At 44.2% G+C, this 19,484-nt stretch overlaps 2 protein-coding genes across 2 annotated transcripts in view; one reads left to right on the top strand and one right to left on the bottom strand.

The window, feature by feature from the left end:
• The window catches only part of PIP4K2A (phosphatidylinositol-5-phosphate 4-kinase type 2 alpha), a 182,652-nt gene that overhangs the window by 160,876 nt on the left and 2,292 nt on the right, over positions 1 to 19,484 (bottom strand). The window lies entirely within an intron of this gene.
• MSRB2 (methionine sulfoxide reductase B2) lies at positions 384 to 10,572 on the top strand. The gene is made up of 5 exons (XM_080974516.1): positions 384 to 644; positions 2,520 to 2,632; positions 3,571 to 3,647; positions 7,486 to 7,633; positions 8,857 to 10,572. Exons 1-5 carry the CDS (start codon positions 503 to 505, stop codon positions 8,962 to 8,964), a joined length of 588 nt encoding a protein of 195 aa, XP_080830642.1. The 5' UTR covers positions 384 to 502; the 3' UTR covers positions 8,965 to 10,572.

Genomic DNA, 19,484 nt, shown 5'->3' with positions numbered 1-19,484 from the left:
ACCGGCCCCACCATTAGAGTGAAACCATTGCCTCAGGCGGATGATTTGGGGCCTCACAAAAGGTCATCCAAATGGTTCATTATTTAATGTTATAATAGTAGTACTGCAGTAGTAGTATTAGTTTTCCTGCCAAGGAGGGGGAAGAAGCAGTTGTGGAGGAATTTGCCTCCTCAGGTGCCAAAACAACACATTGACGCAGGGCACTCGTTTGCTGCCTGTGCCTTAGGCGGCGAAACGTTTTGAGCAGATTCCGACTTGCGCCTCCTTGATTCCTGTCAGACAGTCGTCTACGCCCGGCTTGTTAACAGCCTTCTGGAGCGGCGGCCCCGCCTGCCTCCCTCAAGGAGGAGAAGGCCTTTCCGCGCGCATCCTCCTCTCTCGGGCCCGGGAGCGAAGCAAGAAGCCGCCAGGCCGCGCGCGCGCCGAGGGCGGGGCGGGGCCTCAGTCCAAGCGCGGAGCCCGGGAGCAGCGCGACGCAGCTCTGGGCTCCTCAGAGGCGACCATGGCTGCCGCTCGAGTCCTCAGGAGACTTCGCGCCCTGCAGCCGGTCGTGCAGGCGCCGCCGCTGTTTCTGCGCGCTTCGCAGGGGGCAGCCCGGAGCGGCGTCTGCCTTGGCCCCCGAGCTGCGCACACCGACACCGGCGGTAGTTGCTCGGAGCTGGCTGGGTGGCAGAGGGGTGCGGGGTGGGGGTTGCGTCTCCCTACGGGGCTTCCCGGCCTCACGGGGAGGGAGCGGGGGGTGCGGTGCTCCTTCTGTTGCTGCTCGGAGGCAGCTCGGGGCGATTGCTCTGGTGCTCCTTATGCATGACTTAAGAGTTGATTTAATTATAGCAACAGCAAATTACCCGGGTTTATTCGTTAGGGAGACGAGTTGCAGTGCAAAGGAAGGACAACGTGTGCGTGTGCGCAGAGCAAAACAAAGTGGGAATGGGTGGTATCATCTTGAAGTGGTATAATAGGCTATACAGTGGTACCTCGGGATGCGAACGGGATCCGTTCTGGAGCCCCGTTCGCATCCTGAAGTGAACGTAACAAGCGACATTGTGTGACATCATTTTGAGCGTCTGCGCATGCGCAAGCGGCGAAACCCGGAAGTAACACGTTCCGTTACTTCCAGGTTGCTGCGGAGCGCAACTTGAACGCACTCAACCTGAAGCACATTCAACCCGAGGTATGACTGTACTACTTGAGACTACAGGTCATACCAGTGTGATTTTAAAAACTACATTTTTTTAATTTTTACAGGTATAAAATTAGCACCACAGAGGCTAGATGGTATATTACATTGGTGTATTAGAAGTTTTTGGTTCGTTTATTTACTTGCACAGATTATTATTATTCTTAAGTATGAGAGCACTCAGACCCAGTACTTCACTTGTCACTTGCAGCCCCGAGTGGTTCAAATCACCCCAGCATCTCATTCTGCTGCTTGGGTAGATCAGGCCTCTGTTTAGTCACACAATTGCATTGTTTCACTGATACCGTCCCAGGAATGGGCCTCGTTTTGTCCTTTTGCATTCTGGGAGAGCCAGAATGGGCACCAGTTCCTGAATATTTGGATGTGGACCATGGAGTGCCAAGCTTGTTTTTAATTGCCCATTAAGTCACTTGGGCAAATAACTATATTTCAGACTCAGTTTTTCCATTTGCAAAATGAAGGCAACTGTAATATACTTCATTGTGTTTTAATGAGGGCAAGCAAGATGGTGTGTAAATAATGTTTTTAAATAGATTCCCTCATCCTCTTTTCATTGTGCCAGTTCCAGGCTATCATAGTCTGAGGATTTTACCGCTTTGGTGATCTGTTGGCCCTGAAATACTAGCCATCACTAGGCAGTTTCCCATCCACCAGGACTAAGCTGGGCTATCCATCACACTGGATCCCTTTCTGGCACTGCAACACACCATCCTGACAAGTTAGAATTGTGCTCTTAGCTTTGCCAAATGCTGCTGGTGTGCAACATGCCAGGCAGCTTAATATGCTTAGTCCAATCAGGCACACTAGCCAAGCTCTGCGACAGATGCAGGTCAGTTTGCGAGCTTGCAAGTAAATTTGTGTGCACCAGGAAGAGGGGAAATGGTGGTTTAGAAGCAACCTGTGTGTTGCAGGATTGATGAGGCCTCTGGGAGATGGAAGAGCTGTCAATTCGTCAAGGGTGATATGATGTTTATTTGAAACCATTTTCTTTACAAAGATTCCCCACCCCTTTAACTGTATGCAATATCTTTTTTATTGTTCTCAAGGCCCCATTAAACAACTCCTCCATGAATATGAGCCTTTGACCATTTCCTAGTAAATGCCGCCACTGTGGAGTGACGCTTCTCTCTCAGCAGCTGTTCTAAGCGCCTTGTATTTCAGCAACTTGTCAGCTGTAATTGCAGGCCTCCATGTATCGCCTTCTCTTGGCTCTGGATGTAATTACTGTTCGCCTTCTGGTGCAATCTGGCATATAGAAATTTCTTCTGTGCACAGTGGCTTATACCTGTTGGTTGAATTTCTTGTTCTTCCACCTTTCTAGATAAAGATGTGGGTTCTTTGACAAGATACGATGAGTCAAGTGTTACCACTGACTGGCAAAAGAAGTTGACTCCTGAGCAGTTTTATGTCACCAGGGAAAAAGGAACTGAACTGGTAAGCCAAGAGTTGTAATAGTTTCCAAGCAGGTGAAATGTATATTCAACGTAGACATACATTGCATAACTGTTCCTTAATTTGGCAGAGTTTTGGCTCTGTTCAGGATCTCAACCAGGAACCCCCAAGTAGAATCAATCCCAGGGTGGCTTGCATTTGGCAGCAAATGTAAACAGTGCTGCCTGCAAGCCCTGCTGCCACTTGAGCACTCCTAATGATTCATTGGCAGCTGGGGCTTTACCTCTCCTGCACTTGATGTCCTAGACCTAGGACATCAGATGAGTGACAGGTGGGCAGGGCTGGCTGAAAACAGCCATGCAAGTCAAATTTGCCAGACTGGCAGGCCTAATTTTTTCCTGCAGGCTGAAAGTTCCCCACTTCTAATAGATGAAATAGATAGACCTCTTCTTCTTACATGACTAAGTCCGTTTTTAAAGGCATCATCACAAATTGTGGCAGGAATAATAATTATAATAATAATAATAATTTATTATTTACAGTATACCCTGCCCATCTGGCTGGGTTTCCCCAGCCACTCTGGGCGGCTTCCAACCAAATATTAAAAACACAATATAGCGTTATAGGAAATCCTATAAAGTTCCGTGAAGAATTACTTCTCTTTATCCATCCTAAACTGATTGCAGTGATGAGCACAGATTCTGTCTGTTTAGACAAGAGTGATGTTGGGTGCTGTAAATGTGTGATGACCACATACCTGAACCTGTAAGATTCTGCTCCTTGGTTTGGTTACCCCCAGGAGAGTAAAAGGTGGGAATGAAACTTCTCAGGGTGACAAAGAACATGCAGGTTGAATATCCATGTTACACTGGAAGTTCCCACATATGAGCCTGCTTGATGTTTGGTTTTGCAAGCTGACTTGGAGGTGGAGGGTGGGAAAGATGGCTAAGAATTAGAATATTAACAATGCATGTTTGAAGCCTTTTAGTGGAATCCATCTGACTAACACAGAGCCTGGGATGTACCACTGCATATGCTGCAATGCTGTGCTGTTCAGGTAGGAGTCTAATTGCAATATACTTTTTTCAAATTTACATGTGTGTGTATGTCTGACTCTCGCTGGAGCTCAGGTACATAATGCTTTCCCTTCACAACAAACTAGTGAGGGTACGGTAGGCTGAGAGAGCAACTGGTCCAAAGTCACCCATTGAGCTTCACAGCTGTGCCTGAATTTGAACCTGGGCTGCCCAGCTCTAAGGGTGCAGTGAGGAGACCCTGATTCAGTTCAGGGCTGCGACACTGGAGGAGGACAGGTTAATTTTCCCCACTGCAAAATATTACCAGTTAAAATTCCCCCAACACTGCTATTAGTCCATTCAGGGAGAGAGCCTTTTCAGTCATCTCCCCACTTACAGAATACTCTTCCCCATAGGGCTCACCTGGCACTAGCATTAATATATTTTAGTGTCAGGCTAAAACTTTCCTATACTGCCGGGCATTTGACTTTGCATAATATTAGCGGATTAAGTTTTGATTGGACATCTATTGATTGGTTTTTGTGTCAGTGGTGACCAGGCACTCTTTTTTTGTCTGGTGGGTGTTGTTTTTTACTGATTACATTGTTGTATTGTCTAATTCTTTTATACGTTTGTATGTTCTTTGTAAGATCCATGAGATTATTTTTGTAGAAAGCAATTAAAATTTAGTAAATAATAATAATCATACTGTGATCTATGTAGGATAAGACCCTGGAAATTGTCTCGAACAAGGATAGTTAAAGCGGTGCTCTCCAAATGCCTTGGACTCTAATGTCAAACAGTCCCTACCAGCACAGGCAATAGTCACGGATGATGGAAGTTGTAGTCCACAACATCTGGACACCCCCAGGTTGGCTTCCTCTAGTCTGGAACCTTTAACTAGTGCAGAATTCTCCCTTTTGACTGCAGGGAGCAGTAGAAAGCACAATAGACTGCTATCTCCCATCGGCTCTGACTGCTTAGGTATTTGGGGGCCTGGTCTGAGCTGCTGGATATTATTACCTGTTCTTGCAGCCTGCTGCAAGTAGAAATAAGACCCACATTCAGATTATTGGAAGGAGTCTCCTCCCTAGCTGTATTGTGTTTACTGCTGAACTGTAGGCAAAAGCAAGAGCTGCCCCTTGAGAATCTCTAAGCATGCAAAGTGTTTCTGCAGGGTATGTAGGTTACTGCTTTCTCCTATGAAGAATTCACTAAGGATTAGGAATACATGGAACATAAGCCTCAGGTTTTATAGATAGCAAATCACAGAATTTTAATGGAACATCAAACCTCAGCCCAGTCATAAAATTATAGGCAAGGGTCATACTTCTTAAAATCCTCTCAACTACATTTGGGACAGCTAAAATGCAGATCAAAGTAAACAACGTATGTTGAAGGAATGGTGTATTAAGAGCTAATCTAACACATATGTTTGGGGAATGTCCATTTATCCACAAATGCTCTGGTGAACTACTTCAAAGAACAAATAGAATTTTGAGCAGCAGCATTTTGGTGGCTACTAACATGTTTCTAGCAGACTAAGTGACGTACTTATAAATAAACCGCACAGGGATATTTGTGGTGAGGAGCTATTTTAATAGGGCAGAAAATTGGCAAGGTTGTTGGGGGTTTTTTTTACAGTAAGAAAATGTAGACCTGATGTAGAAGACACAGCGAACAAGACAATTTTAAACACCTGTTTGAAAAGCCATAGTCAATGGAGAGAGTATAATTGCACTGGTCCCAATCCAGTGGTAGTTCCCATGCAGCAATGAGCTGTTCCCACTGCTTTACATAAGAAGAGCCTGCAGGATCAGGCCGGTGGCCCATCTAGTCCTGCAACCTGTTCTCATAGCGGCCGACCAGATGCCATGCGGAACACCCACAAGCAGGATCTGAGCGCAGCAGCACTCTCCTCTCCCTCAGTTTCCAGCAACTGCCATTCAGAAACATTACTGCTCCTGACTTCCTTTGCATAAGAAATCTCTACTCTTGTGCACAAGCCCTGTTTAACCCTTAAATTGCACACTGAATGATCCCTGCTGTTGCACTTTCAGTAGTTCAAAGTGGATCTCTGGCATACTTGTGAGCCTCTCTTCCCTGCATTTACATTGTAAGATGGAAAAACAGCAAGGAGTCCCTCTTGTGGCACTTTCAAAGACTAACACGTTTACTGTGGCCTAGGGTGTGTGTTTTTTGAACTAGAGTTCACTTCAGGTCCGCCTTCCTTAGAAGATTTGTTTTTATATGCTTTTTACTGTTTTGTTGGTTTTAGGCTCTGTAATGGCATTGTCTGTTTTCATATTATACACTACTTATAAAAAATTTAAATAGTAAGTAGTTTATAAATGTTTTTCGATAAATGAAGATGGTGAAAGAGACTCTTTTCACATGGGTGTCTACTTTCTCTGCTTTTCTTTCTTTGGTTTTAGAACAGTGCTGATTTTGCCTAGTTTGTACACCTTGATCCAGGAGTTTGCAAGTGTGGCTGGACTAGGCATATCACACAGATTTTTACAAAGTTCCTACTTAATCAGGCTACAACTAAAATGTATATGTCTGATTGAAACAGGACACAATTTCCCACCTGAATGTTTCTTGATAGATCCATATTTCTGAAAGTATGAAGAATACAAAACGTTTTTATTTTGTTAAACCATGGTTGCTAAAAATGTAAATGTCTATGTTTAATTGGAAGACATAGACATGTTTTGTTTGTTTCTTTGAACTTTTCATGTGTCCTGTTCCTTAAAGGCATATGTGGGCAACAGCATGAATATTCATGTGTAAGTCTTCCTGAGCTCAGTGGTGCTTATTCCTATGCAAGTGGGTACAGGATTGGAGCCTCAGAAACTTTGGACACAGTCTGGTCAAAGCTGCACAGGCTTAAGGCTCACTCACTAACAAATACACCCAATAGAAATCTGTTGTACTTACTTATGAGTTACTATGCTTAGTTCATGCTGTGGTTCACTGGTTTTCATGGAGAAATCAAGCATAGGGTTAAAGTCTTCTCTGAAATCAGTGGGCTACAGAAGTCCTTAGTTTTTGGTTGAATTGCTCTCCCTCCTTCATCTATTTATTAAAAACAACAACACATGGGCTATAAATAATCCTGGGACTCAGCTAGATTTATATGTGATATAACATTGTGCCACCAGATGGTGATGTGGAGTCCCTTTTTTCTCTACCTGTTTTCCCTGTTTAAATTTACAATGCTTTCAACAAAAATGCTTCTATGATGTGTCTAAATCCAGCCCTAATTATTTCCATACTGAACATCTATTTAAAAGCAAAACTTCATCTTTTTAGCCTTCCATTTAAGGATATTCACATGTTATACAAGATTGCCTTTTTAATAATGCAGTTATGGTTGTCAGCATTTTCATCCACCTGCCTACCCCCCCTAATATTATTAAGAGGGTCTCTTCTCCAGTCTTCAGAGAGTAGCTGGAAGTGGGGAGGCAGAAAAAGGTCCTCCTTTCCTTCCACTCTGCAGTTTTAATCTGAAATCTTAGGCACAGTACTGTGTCAGAAACTGCTTGCGCTAATGAAATTCCCTGTTGCAAAATGCACTTAGAACAATGGGAGTTTTGAACACTACTACTGCCATCTTTGGGGTGGGGAGAAAATAACAAGATAAAAAGGCAATGTTATTTGGGAAAGCAACATCCCTCTCCAAGCTACTTTCTTGCTCGTAGGTGAGAGATAAATTTAGTGATAGACTCCATGCATCTATCTATCTATCTATCTATCTATCTATCTATCTATCTATCTCATCCTCTGTGTGTGCACGTGCGTGCGTGCGTGCGTGCATGTGTGTGCGTGCGTGCACCACAACCCTTCATTAATATGCAACTTTGCTGTCCTTTATAGCTCAGAAACAAAATATGATTCTGGCACAGGGTGGCCATCCTTTTCAGAAGCATATGGGACACATGGCACAGATGAAAGCAATACTAATATCTTGAGACGTCCTGATAATTCACTAGGAACAAGCAGCACGGAAGTCATCTGCAAACAGGTACACCTACCTTAAAGAAAGCATATAAAGTTCCTTAAATGCAAGTCTCTTATTCTATATGTGTCACAAAAAACGAAGTGTAGCCGCATTAACACAACTAAATACACTTTCATGAATCATGAAATTAGCCCCAGGTAGTGGACCTAATGTATGAACTTCTGGGGCAAATCTATAAAGGTAAAGGACCCCTGACAGTTAAGTCCAGTCGCAGATGGCTCTGGGGTTGCAGCTCTCATCTCGCTTTACAGGCTGAGGGAGCCAGCATTTGTCCGCAGACAGTTTTTCCAGGTCATGTGGCCATCATGACTAAGCGGCTTCTGGCAAAACCAGAGCAGCACACGGAAATGCCGTTTACCTTCCCACTGGAGCGGTACCTATTTATCTATTTGCACTTGATGTGCTTTCGAACTGCTAGGTTGGCAGGAGCTGGGACCAAGCAATGGGAGCTTACCCTGTTGCGGGGATTCAAACCACCGACCTTCTGATCGGCAAGCCCAAGAAGCTCAGTGGTTTAGACCACTACAACACAATCCTACACAACATTAATGGTCTCATTAAATCGAGTAGGACTTACTTCTGAGTTGACATGCATAGGGTTTTGCCGCACTCTGGTGCACATTTCCAATGGGAATAAGCCCGGTTAAATACAACAATATTTACCTCTGAGTAAATATGCAAAGGATCAGGCTGCACATGTGAGACAGTTGTATGATGAGTAAGGAAAGCTGACCTTACAAAAGTTGAAGTAAAATTTATAGATCTGCCCCTTGAGTGATTAAACTCATGGAATCTGCATCAGAAGTCCCAGTGGATTTCCTGACTGACTCACAAATTTAACAATGGTACTGTATTCTGATTGGAATGAGGGCATTCTCCCCCCCCCCCATACTATTAATTAATACTGATTTTAAAGTGGTATTCTCAATAAGAATGGGTTTTTTTGGCATATAAAACCATCTTATTAGCACTAAGGTATCTTTTCCACAGAAAGCTTACCCAGGAGAGGCCACACTTTACACCTGGGGCATTTGCATGCATGCAAACGTGAGCACACTAAAATGAGTGGGCTTCGGAAGTTGGCTCTAAACACAGAAGGTATTGCTTATATGGCAGTTGCAGACTTAATTGGCCCCTTTGGCTATGAAATCAGACTGTTTAATTTATGTAGATACGCTTTAATTTAAAGAACTGGCACTGCAACTAAGTCTGTTATTCTCTTGCAGTGCGATGCCCATCTGGGCCATGTGTTCGGCGATGGTCCCGAGCCATCTGGGCAGAGGTTCTGCATCAACAGTGTTGCATTAACATTTAAACCAAGCTCCAAGCAGTGAGACTTTCCTCTTTACAACCTGTGCATTTGATACCACTTTGATGCTCAGATCTCCTTTGCTGCAGAGGGCCACTTTGAAAATGTATCGGGAGCCAGGTGCCTGTGCCTATTTTGTGTATACATAGTGATGGTAATTAATGAGAATGCATGTGGGGGGACGCCAAACCATTGATGTGAGATGTGCTGCTCTTATTCTGTGATGGAATAGGCTCATCTAAGGTAGCCAGGCTAGTCTGGAGACCTGTGTGCCCTGCTTATGTGGATGCAGAGCTCTTCTGCATGTAGGCAGTTCCATTAAATCCAGCACAGACAGCATATCTACACATACAAATTAATGTACGTGCTGCATTTTTTATTTAAAAAATAGTTGATTGCCTCGTTGTTAATAGGTGAAGCAATCAATTACAGTGGAACCTCGGTTCTCGAACCTCTCCATTCCTGAATGTTTCAGCTCCCGAACGTCAAAAACCCGGAAGTAAGTGTTCCAGTTTTTGAACGTTCCTTGGAACCTGAACGTCTGATGCGGCTTCCAATTTGCAAAAAGCCTAGCTGTCAGCCAGTCGGAAGCCGCACCTCAGAATTCAAACGTTTCAGAAATTGAATGTCCTTCCAGAATGGATTACATTCAATTTCCGATGTTCCACTGTACATGCAAATCACATTCACAAATTTCTAAAAAGGAAATACAGGAGCCTTGTACATGCCTCTTAAGTATAATGTAAATTAAATTATAAATATAATTTTTAAATGATTGCTCATTGTTGGAGAGAAAGGCCACATTTTGTGTTACATTGGTGCAACCGACTCAGTATGCCATTTCCAAGACAAGGATTTGCTAAAGAGGACTCCCAAGACATCTGAAGGAGTGAGTTTGCTCTAATTCATGTTGGTGCAGACTCCATTTATTTCTAGAGCTGCGTTTTCCAAAAACAATTATTTTAGTAGTTTACTATGAGGCTTTCCTGTTCACAGCACAAACTAAAATCCACCAGTAGATTTTTAAGACCCAGATGGGAAAGCATAAGTAGCACTATGTCATTGGACAACACACCTTCCTGCTTCTAATTGCCGGAGTGAGTCATTTCGTCTTGCGGAGTCATTAATGTGAAAATTAAAAAGCATAGGGGCCCAAATCATGAGATGAATTTAGAAAGCACGATATTTGAAACCAATGAAGCTGTGGCACTATTAGCACCTGTCTTCTGACAACTTCACCTTAGGAAAATTCAAATTAAAGGCTACAAGCTACTTCTCCCACTGTTTCATTGTTCTGCTGAATGCTGGGGACTTTTTGAAAAATATAAATGTAAATGTTGATATAAAACAGCAGTTATCCATCTGGCATATTCTGCTGCTGCACCTTTTCTTTGTAGATCTCTGGCAATTTTGGGAACAATTTTTATTTCCTACTAGTCTGCATTTTAGATTTTATTAATGGGGGTTGGGATGCATTGCAATTCATAAAATAGTATGTCTTCATTACTTTTTTTTTTATTTATAAAATTATTCTCTCCTCCCTCAAAAGAAATAATGCAAAACATAAAAGGAGTGTTTACTGCTTCCTGTTGTAAATGCTGGAATAAAATGTTTTGTTCACGATGGTTTTTAATTTATTCTTGATGTGAGTCACTTATTAAAAGACAACATAAGGAGGATCAGATGTGGTGCAGTGTGCATGCAAGTGAGTCAACATAACCATCTCTGAAGCTTCCTCTTACTTCCCTGTCTTTTGTTCAAGCACCTGGATTTTGCTTCCGGTAGGGCAGCATCAGTAGAATATACGGCAATGGAATTTTGCAGAATTTAGGCCTGCAGCTTAATCTTAGGAGGCGCTGCTCTCATAAGATCCTGACTTCAGCATGGAAAAGTTCATTTGCACTTATGTTTGAATCTTTGGTTGACATGAGCCTCTTGAGGCGATGCAGCTTTAGAAACAACACCAGTCTCAGGATTTTGAAGGTTGCCGGGGAAGAAGTAAGACATGACATCAAAAGGAATACTGCAGAGCTGAAGGAGGTTCCGAAAAGGGAAATCAAAATGATTTAAGGGGTAGGAACAAGGCCTTTATGGGAAAGGTTACTGCATTTCAGGCTTTTTAATTTAGAAAAATGGGTAAGTAAGGAAAGATGCTACAGTGGTGCCTCGCAAGACGAAATTAATCCGTTCCGCGAGTCTCTTCGTCTTGCGGTTTTTTCGTCTTGCGAAGCACGGCTATTAGCGGCTTAGCGGCTACAGGTATAAACTCGTTCCCGCAACTGCAAGCCTCGACCCCTAGGGAGCATCTGGCCATTGCATAAGCCTCGTCCGGCCTCTTAAGCAGTCCCTCATGACGCGCTTACATAACACAAGCCCCGACCGCCGCCATCCCAGCGACCCCGGAAGATAAGATCTGCAGCAAGCACCCCACACCTCCGATCCCGGGGCGCGCTCAGCCAAAGCGTCCCCGGACACCTGTCCCGCCGCGCCTTTGCGCAGCGCTCTGCAGAGCGGAGCGATGAGCCCGGCCGATCGCAGGCAGGGCAAGCAGCGGCGAAGGCGGAGAGAGCGAGGCCCAGAGGGAGGAGTCTCCGGCAACGCCATCGACAGCCCCGCCGCAGCTCTGGGTCCTGGAGCCCTCCGGCTGCCGACTGCCTTTATTTTGCTGCAGGAGCCTCCTCTGCACCGGGATCCTCGCGCGCTCCCTCCGTCTCTCCGTGCCTTTTAGGTGAGTGGCGTGCTCGGGCTGACTTTGGACGACCCACAGCGGGGCTTCCCTCGGCCGCGCGACCAGAGCTCGCCTTTGCGGTCACTTTGAGGAAAAGGAAAAAAAACTCGCAAGAAGTTTCGTCTTGCGAAGCAAGCCCATAGGGAAAATCGTCTTGCGAAGTGACGCAAAAACCGAAAAACCCTTTCGTCTTGCGCGTTTTTCGTTTTGTGAGACATTTGTCTTGCGGGGCACCACTGTATAGCAGTGTACAGAATTGTGCATGGGGAAAGTGGCTAGGAAGAAGCTTTTCTCGTGAGTACCAGAACTCCAGACCATCCAATGAAGCTGGAAGTTGGAAGATTAGGACAGACAAAGGAATGTATTTCTTCACACGTTGCATTGTTAAAACTATGGGATTTGCTGCCACAAAAGGTAGCGAGGGCCACTAACCTGGATGGCTTTAAAAGAGGATCAGACAAATTCATGGTCAGCCAGCAGCCTGCTGGGAACCCACAAGCAGAACCTGGTGCTGCAGCAGCTCTCTCCCCACTTGTTCCCAGCACTGGTGTTTAGAGGCTTACTGTCTATGAAAGTAGAGGAGGTAAAAGAAAGCCATTGTGGCTGCAAGCTGTTGATAAGCTGCATCAGCCTATTTTTTTGGAGAGAAAGAATCTCTCTCTCAAACACACGCACACGCTTTGTGTAACATCCTTGATAAAAAGTTCTGGAGAAGCTGAAAACTTGCCACACTATTTATTTATTTATTACATTTATATACTGCCTTTGTCTTCCAATAATCTCAAGGTGGTATACATGGTTTTCCTTGCCATTTCATCCTCACAACAGCCCTATGAAGTTGGGTTAGGCTAGTCCAACACTCTAACCATTACGCCACACTGCCTCTCAGTGGGACAGTTTGGTTGGCGCCAGCTGTGGATTTGGGAAACTAGAATTTGCCAAGTCTGCATCACTGGTTGTGTTTTATTCCTTGGCCCACTGGGATGCTGACGTGCCAATCTGAACCCAGATTAGACCACCAAAACGTACAATTTCTGCCCTGAATAATATATCTCTTTTCACGCTAGAAGCCACCTGCATTTATCCCTCTAGTACCTCTAGTAAATGTCACTAAGGCTTTGTACACACTTTGTAGCACATTCAAAGCACATGCTTTTCCTCAAAGAATTCTGGGCACTGTAGTTCACCCCTCAGAGTTACATTTCCCAGCAAACCTCAACAAACTGCAGCGCCCAGAATTCCTTGAGAGCAGAAATGTGCTTCTGATGTGTTTTAAAGGTATATAGCCTCAGTTACCCACCTTTAAAATGGTAATAATATTGACTCTCCCCACAGCAGGGCTGAAGCACTCAGCAATTAAAAGTGCTATAGAAAATATTAATAATAATTCAAAAGGGATTCAAAGGATACCATAGGGACCTGAGCACAAAGTTGGCACGAGTTCCATCCTGTTTCCCGTCCCTTGGATAAGACCCTAATACCTCCTGCACTTGAAGCATTCTCCCCCCCCCCTTGTTCCTTTGCCAACCTCTGCAAACAATTGGACTTCAGGGGTGCAGATTAAAGCTGCGTATCAGGTGGCAATCTAATTGCTATCAACCTTGTATCTGCATTTAATTTGTCATCTGAACTCGCCTGCAGCTGGCTCTCAACCCTGATTATTTTTTGAGCAATTAGTTTACAGGTTCAAAGAAGGTATAGGCTTCAGATCCTCAATTTGCATGAAACATACAGTACAGAACCAAAGGCGGCAGAGGCCTATGTGATTTGGGAGGTGGCAGCAAAGAGGAGGGCTTTGTACAGGTGCCATGTTTTGAATTAGGGGAAATATTTACCCAGGTTTCAAAGTAAGTGCCCTTTTCAGTCTATTCACAGGAAAGCTTTCATTGTACAATTTTGTATATATTGCCTGGTCTGGCCAACTGGTACCGGCTTGATACCAGCAGCTGAAAGAGAAGGATTATGCCAGCAAAAAGTGGCATATTGGGTTTGGGATGGTGCCAGCAAACAGCCAGCCAACTAGCAACTGTGAAGGCAGCACCACGAGTGGAACACATCCTTCTTTTCATCTACAGGAATAATGAAAGCTATTTCAGAAGCCCGTGAAACAGCATAATTAATAACATTTTGTTTCCAGGACTTTAGGTGTTAAAAGCAATCTCCTGTTAAAGCAGCATCATTAGGTGTTTCAAATGTGTGGTGTGAATGTGGCTCAAGTTGGGACAACACCCAATAAAAAGAATCAGGCTGGACATATCTGAACTAATCCAGCAAGCTCTTCCCAGGATTCAGCCTGACAGTTCGGGTGCAACAGAAGAGCTGAGCTGCTCTCCCAGGCTCAACAATAAGACCAAGTCTGAGAGCTGCAATTCATTCCATTTTAACACACAAGATGGCACCAAAGAACCATTTTAGCCCTATAGGAGTTTTTGTGCTGTTTCAGTGCAGTGGTGCAAGTCATCACTGCCATTCTTGGTTCCAGCTTGACAGATAAGTTTCTGTGTTGTACAGAGCTCTTTGGCATAGAGGAAGTGAGCTAATGCTGGTTTTAAGTTTTTGCAAGCACTGGTAGTCTTGCTTCGTAATCTCAGATCCCTGCTTGTATTCTCAGCAGCATCCCCAGCCATCTTTGGACATGCCCCTTCTCCAAGAAACAGACAGTTGTCCAAACGTCATGGGTGGGATCCAATGATGACTGCTGAAGAGAGGCACTCTATGCCAACAGAACAAAATTGTTTTCCTCTCCCCAGCAGCATCCTGGGGTTGGGGTACCCTCTGGAGTCGATTTAGTTGGGGCACAGGGGAGGGTTTTTTGTCCAAACAGTCTAGATGTTTCCAATGAGAGAGAATGCCTGCACAAATAACAGTAATTAAAAAGGCTGAATCATACAATCATAAATGAACATATTACAAATGGTTGAAGAAACAAGTGCAAAATAATAGTACAATAGTACATAATAATACATAATAATAGTACAAAGTAGTACTATCTGCTAGTAGTGCATCACTAAAGAGTATACAAAAATTTGCAAATGATCAGCATGCAGCAGTCTAGTTGTCCAACTTTTGCAAAGATCAATAATGATCAATGGGGAAATGTTCAGATAACCCATTTCAGGTGTTACAAATGTGAAATACATTAATTAGAGGGGTTGTAGTGCATATAATTAGTGCTGAGAGGGGACAGCTTTCCTTTGGTGTGTAAGCTTCTGTGATCGATACCTGCCAAAAATATTATACAGCTTCAACATTTGGAATTCAAAGAACAAAATACCGTATTTTTTGCTCTATAAGACTCACTTTTTCCTTCCTAAAAAGTAAGGGGAAATGTGTGTGCGTCTTATGGAGCGAATGCAGGCTGTGCAGCTATCCCAGAAGCCAGAACAGCAAGAGGGATTGCTGCTTTCACTGCGCAGCGATCCCTCTTGCTGTTCTGGCTTCTGAGATTCAGAATATTTTTTTTCTTGTTTTCCTCCTCCAAAAACCAGTCTTGTGGTCTGGTGTGTCTTATAGAGCGAAAAATACGGTATTTATTTGTTGCTGTCAAAGATACTGTGTTTCTACTCCTGAGCGGTCGGTAGAACCAGCTTTAAGTGCTACTGCTAGAGGACAGTGTCCTCTTAGCCCAGAGCTGATAGCCTAATGCTGCTAATGTACATCAGGGCATATGACTGAGCTAGTCAGTTTGAAACCAGATCTACATCTGATTGGCCTGCCCTAATCCCTACTTAAAAATCTGAATCCATGCCAGTCCTTGGAACAGTTCCAGCCTGAATCAAGCTTTCTTGTCTAAAGTGCATATCAATCAATTTGGAAATCCCATTTGATATATATTTTTGTGTGCTTAGTATTTCACTATTAAAACAGTGAAAGTAGGAGAAAGGAAGAGAAAGGAAAGGAAGAGAAAATTGTGCAAGTGGCCCATCAGCCTAGGATGTGTCTGTTGATGAAGAGCAGACCAGATTTTTCAAATGACAGCTATTCACTCTGAAGTGGACTGAAACATGCCAAGCATCTGATCTAATGACGCCAAGCAGCCATGGCATCGTTCCAAGAGGAAAGGAAAACCCAGTGTGAGAAATAACCGGCAGAGGGACGGTAAATTAGGACACAAGCTGCACAGACCTACACAGCATCCAAAATGAATGCTGGCACCATACAAAGAGGGCACTGGATTCTCACCCATTCCCAGAGGCTTCGTATGCCAGCTCAGAAGGCTTGCCCCGACCAAAGCCACATCGCCCGAATGAACAGGTGCAGCCCCACCCAAACAACAACAATAGAGGACAAAGGAGAACAAATAAGCATTAAATCCAACCACAGTGCTACTCATCCTAGTAATCAGAGACAGGTGGCATTGGCTAATTCTGCCAGCCACAGGACCCCCTGGCTGCACATATTGGTAGGGTAGAAGCTGCTATTAAATTGATGTTATTTGCAGTCACTACTAAGTTATGTGGCACAGCATATCAAATACAATAAACAAGTAAATAATTTCATTTGTATGCCGCCTTGCCAAATTTAAGACCGTGCTCAAGGCGGCTTACAACGTACAAAAAAAATACATAAGTACAAACATAACAAAAGTAGTCATAAACAATAAACACAATGTCAAAAAGTACACAACCTGAACCTTTTTTAAAGAAATAAAAAAACTGCATTGATATAGACACTGCTTAAGATATGTTGTAAGGGACGCAGGTGGCGCTGTGGGTTAAACTACAGAGCCTAGGACTTGCCGATCAGAAGGTCAGCGGTTCGAATCCCCATGACGGGGTGAGCTCCCATTGCTCTGTCTCAGCTCCTGCCAACCTAGTAGTTCTAAAGCTCGTCAAAGTGCAAATAGATAAATAGGTACTGCTCCGGCGGGAAGGTAAACAGCATGTGCTGCTCTGGTTCACCAGAAGCGGCTTAGTCAAGCTGGCCACATGACCCGGAAGCTGTACACCGGCTCCCTCGGCCAGTAAAGCAAGATGAGCGCAGCAACCCCAGAGTCAGTCACAAGTGGACCTAATGGTCAGAGGTCCCTTTACCTTTAAGATACATTGTAACCAGATTTGGCACAATGGTCCCTAAGGTCAATAAGCAGTTTCCTGACTATATTTGGACACCATTTTGAAACTAAATAACAAGCTCGGTCTTTCAAAAATGCACTGATTAGGACAACTATTAAGGTATTCTAACAAAAAAAAATAGCTACAGTGGTTCTTCAGATCAAGCAGCAGGTTTTGGCCCACATGTGGATATCACTGGATGCTATTTTGAATCAAAATGGTGGACTGAAGCTTTCAAAACTGCACTGATTGCTGTAAAGGGTTACTGTTGGTTTCTTAGAATTCCCAAATAATGCCAGCAGTCCCTACTAGTTAATTGTATGGAAAGCCAATAAGAGATTTCAAGAATAAACACTAGTAAGTAATAGTATCTTGGTTTTTAGCCTCCTTGAGGCTTTACAATAAGGCAGAACACAGATTTTAAAATATATAAATACAGTGTGTAGAACCACCCAGAGAAGCAGTAGGTCCTTTAGTTGACAAATGTGTGATAAAGCTTAAGGGAGGCAGGAAATTATTATTTTTTAAGTAAGCCAATTCTTTGCATCAGTCTTCAGGTGCTCAGCCATGTTCCTGTGGGTACCACAAGCCAGATACCACAGCAGTCCTACAGCTGCCTACAAAAGGCAGACAGCTTTGGACTGAGTTCTCTGTCTTAGTAGCCAGCTACTGTTTCCTGCTGAAGATTGGCTCTACACACCTCGAAAGCTATTGGTTTTTGAGTAAACTCAACATATGTTGAACTAATGGCAACTTTGTATGGATCACACTTCTGGTAAACGCACACAAGCATAAGCATTACAGAAAGAAAGGCTGGCTATTTCTGGGTTCCTAGGAAATCTTTGTGTAGCTTTGCAAGATGGGTTTCATCTTGGTTCTCTGAAGAAACATGGCAAACCAAAAGATATGGAAACAGCAACAGGGAAGAACAGGGAACAGATCTCCAAGAGGAGATAAGTTTTTTTCACTGTTTTGTAAAAGTAACTTTTGGAAAATTCTTTAAAAATATTTTTTGGTGGGAAGAAGTAGCAAGTTCTGTTGAATTTAATAGAACTTTCCTCCCAGGTAAGTGGGGATAGGACTGCAGCCTTAATTTCTGATAATCAGAAGAGTTTCCACTGTGCAAATTCATCCCATTCAATCTGTGTTAAGTTCTCAGACTTGCTCTCATGTGGATCATTTTTATTTCTTGATCTAAGTCTGAAGGAAGCAGCTTTTGGTTGCTGAATTTGGTTGCCTTTGTGTTTGCTGACTGCTGGATTTTAATTTTTATTATGGGCAGGTGTCTTTAAAGCAGCACCAGATTTAGGTCACTGCAGGCAGTTCCTCAGCACAGGGCGCTGATCGGAGGGGATGCAAAATGTAGAAGATCCATAATTGAGAAGATCCATTTGGAGGCACCAAATGTTGGCCTTGCACATGGCACCATATTAAGATTGCATAAGTTTGCCCCTGTTAAAAGCTGGAAGTTACCTGGGCCTCTGAGCAGAGGCATATCTAGGCACTCTTGCACCCTTGAGAAGGAGATGTATTGGTCCCTCCGAAGCCAGGACAGACCTAGAAACTCAAAAACTTTGCTTTTCATCACCTTTTGCTTAGGCGGGGCACCTAGAGGGCTGCTGCCCAGAAATCAGTCAAGCGGGCTCCTAGCCACTCCAAGCCAGAGCAGAGAGGCACAACTTTTGCTCCCCCACCCCACGCCTGCCCCATAGGGGCCAGCTGCTAGGGGCCAAGGCACTTCCCTTCCCCATTATTATTTTTTGTTCAGAGGGCGTTCGGCTCTGCCACCTGGCTCCTCATGATGTTGCCTCTGGCCTGCACCCTTGGCGGGGGCCAACCTAACCAATCCCTAGGTACGCCCCTGTCTCTGAGATGCCTTGCCTGGGACCAAGCCCCATTGAATTCAATTAGATGTGCTTCTTAGTAGACATGCAGCCCTGCAAGGAAGTGCATTTAGGATTGCATGGTTACAGGGTCTGAACCTCTTTGATTTAAAAAGGCTGCCTCTGAAGTTCAGTGGACGGCCCCTAGTACTTGAATTCTGCCAATAACGCGCCCATTTTGTTTTGAGGGAGGCCTTCAGAAATCTTAACAAACTGATTGTGATGATACAGTGAAGAAGAGCTACAATATCCAGGCTGTTCTTCCATGCCAAGGACCTGCATTAGTTCCCCATCAGCTTTCCCATGTGTGTGGGGGGGGGGACTCAAGTCCCACAACATGGGTTTGGGACTCAGGACTGACCCCCTTCTCTGTGTACCCAACTTTCTGTGCCCTAGGGCACTCTCTGAGCCTCTTGTCTGGGTGCCTGGGTGCAAGGCTCAAAGCGCAGGTTGCTTACCAACAAAGCCCCAGGGCAGCCTGTTGTCTCCTTAATTCCACAAGCTGCTTTCCTCACCCTGCACAGCTTTTTATTATTTTGTAGACATTGACCCTCGAGGTCTTTTTGACTGAAACTTTTTTTTTAAAGCTGCCATCACGTTTTATTGTGTGCTCAAATTTAGCACCATCCTTTATGGAAATCCAGGCGACCCCTCTGCTCTTTGTGAGCAGGTGCCTACGGGTTTGCGAAGCCAACTGTTGGTCAAACTCACAAGAGGACACTGTAAAAGTGTTGGCTCCCCCTTTCTCCTTTCCCTACCTCCTGTGCTAGTGTGAAATCCAGTAGCTAACAAAGGTGGTGGTGAGAGCTGGGGGGGGTGCGTGGGGGGGGAGATGTGAATACTTAAAGACCCGCTTTTCAAGCCCACTTACACGTCTGGG

The sequence above is a fragment of the Podarcis pityusensis genome, assembly GCF_964106645.2.
Source record: "Podarcis pityusensis genome assembly, chromosome: 12".
NCBI lineage: Eukaryota > Metazoa > Chordata > Lepidosauria > Squamata > Lacertidae > Podarcis > Podarcis pityusensis.
Note: the sequence above shows the minus strand (reverse complement) of the source record. Positions and strands in the feature narration are given on the sequence as shown.

What these genes read in the sequence shown, in the direction of transcription:
- MSRB2 (XM_080974516.1), top strand. Translation starts at nt 503, where the DNA reads ATGGCTGCCGCTCGAGTCCTCAGGAGACTTCGCGCCCTGCAGCCGGTC. An exon ending in TGCGCACACCGACACCGGCG is followed by an intron (nt 645 to 2,519) that starts GTAGTTGCTCGG and finishes CCACCTTTCTAG; the next exon opens with ATAAAGATGTGGGTTCTTTG. An exon ending in TGCAATGCTGTGCTGTTCAG is followed by an intron (nt 3,648 to 7,485) that starts GTAGGAGTCTAA and finishes TGTCCTTTATAG; the next exon opens with CTCAGAAACAAAATATGATT.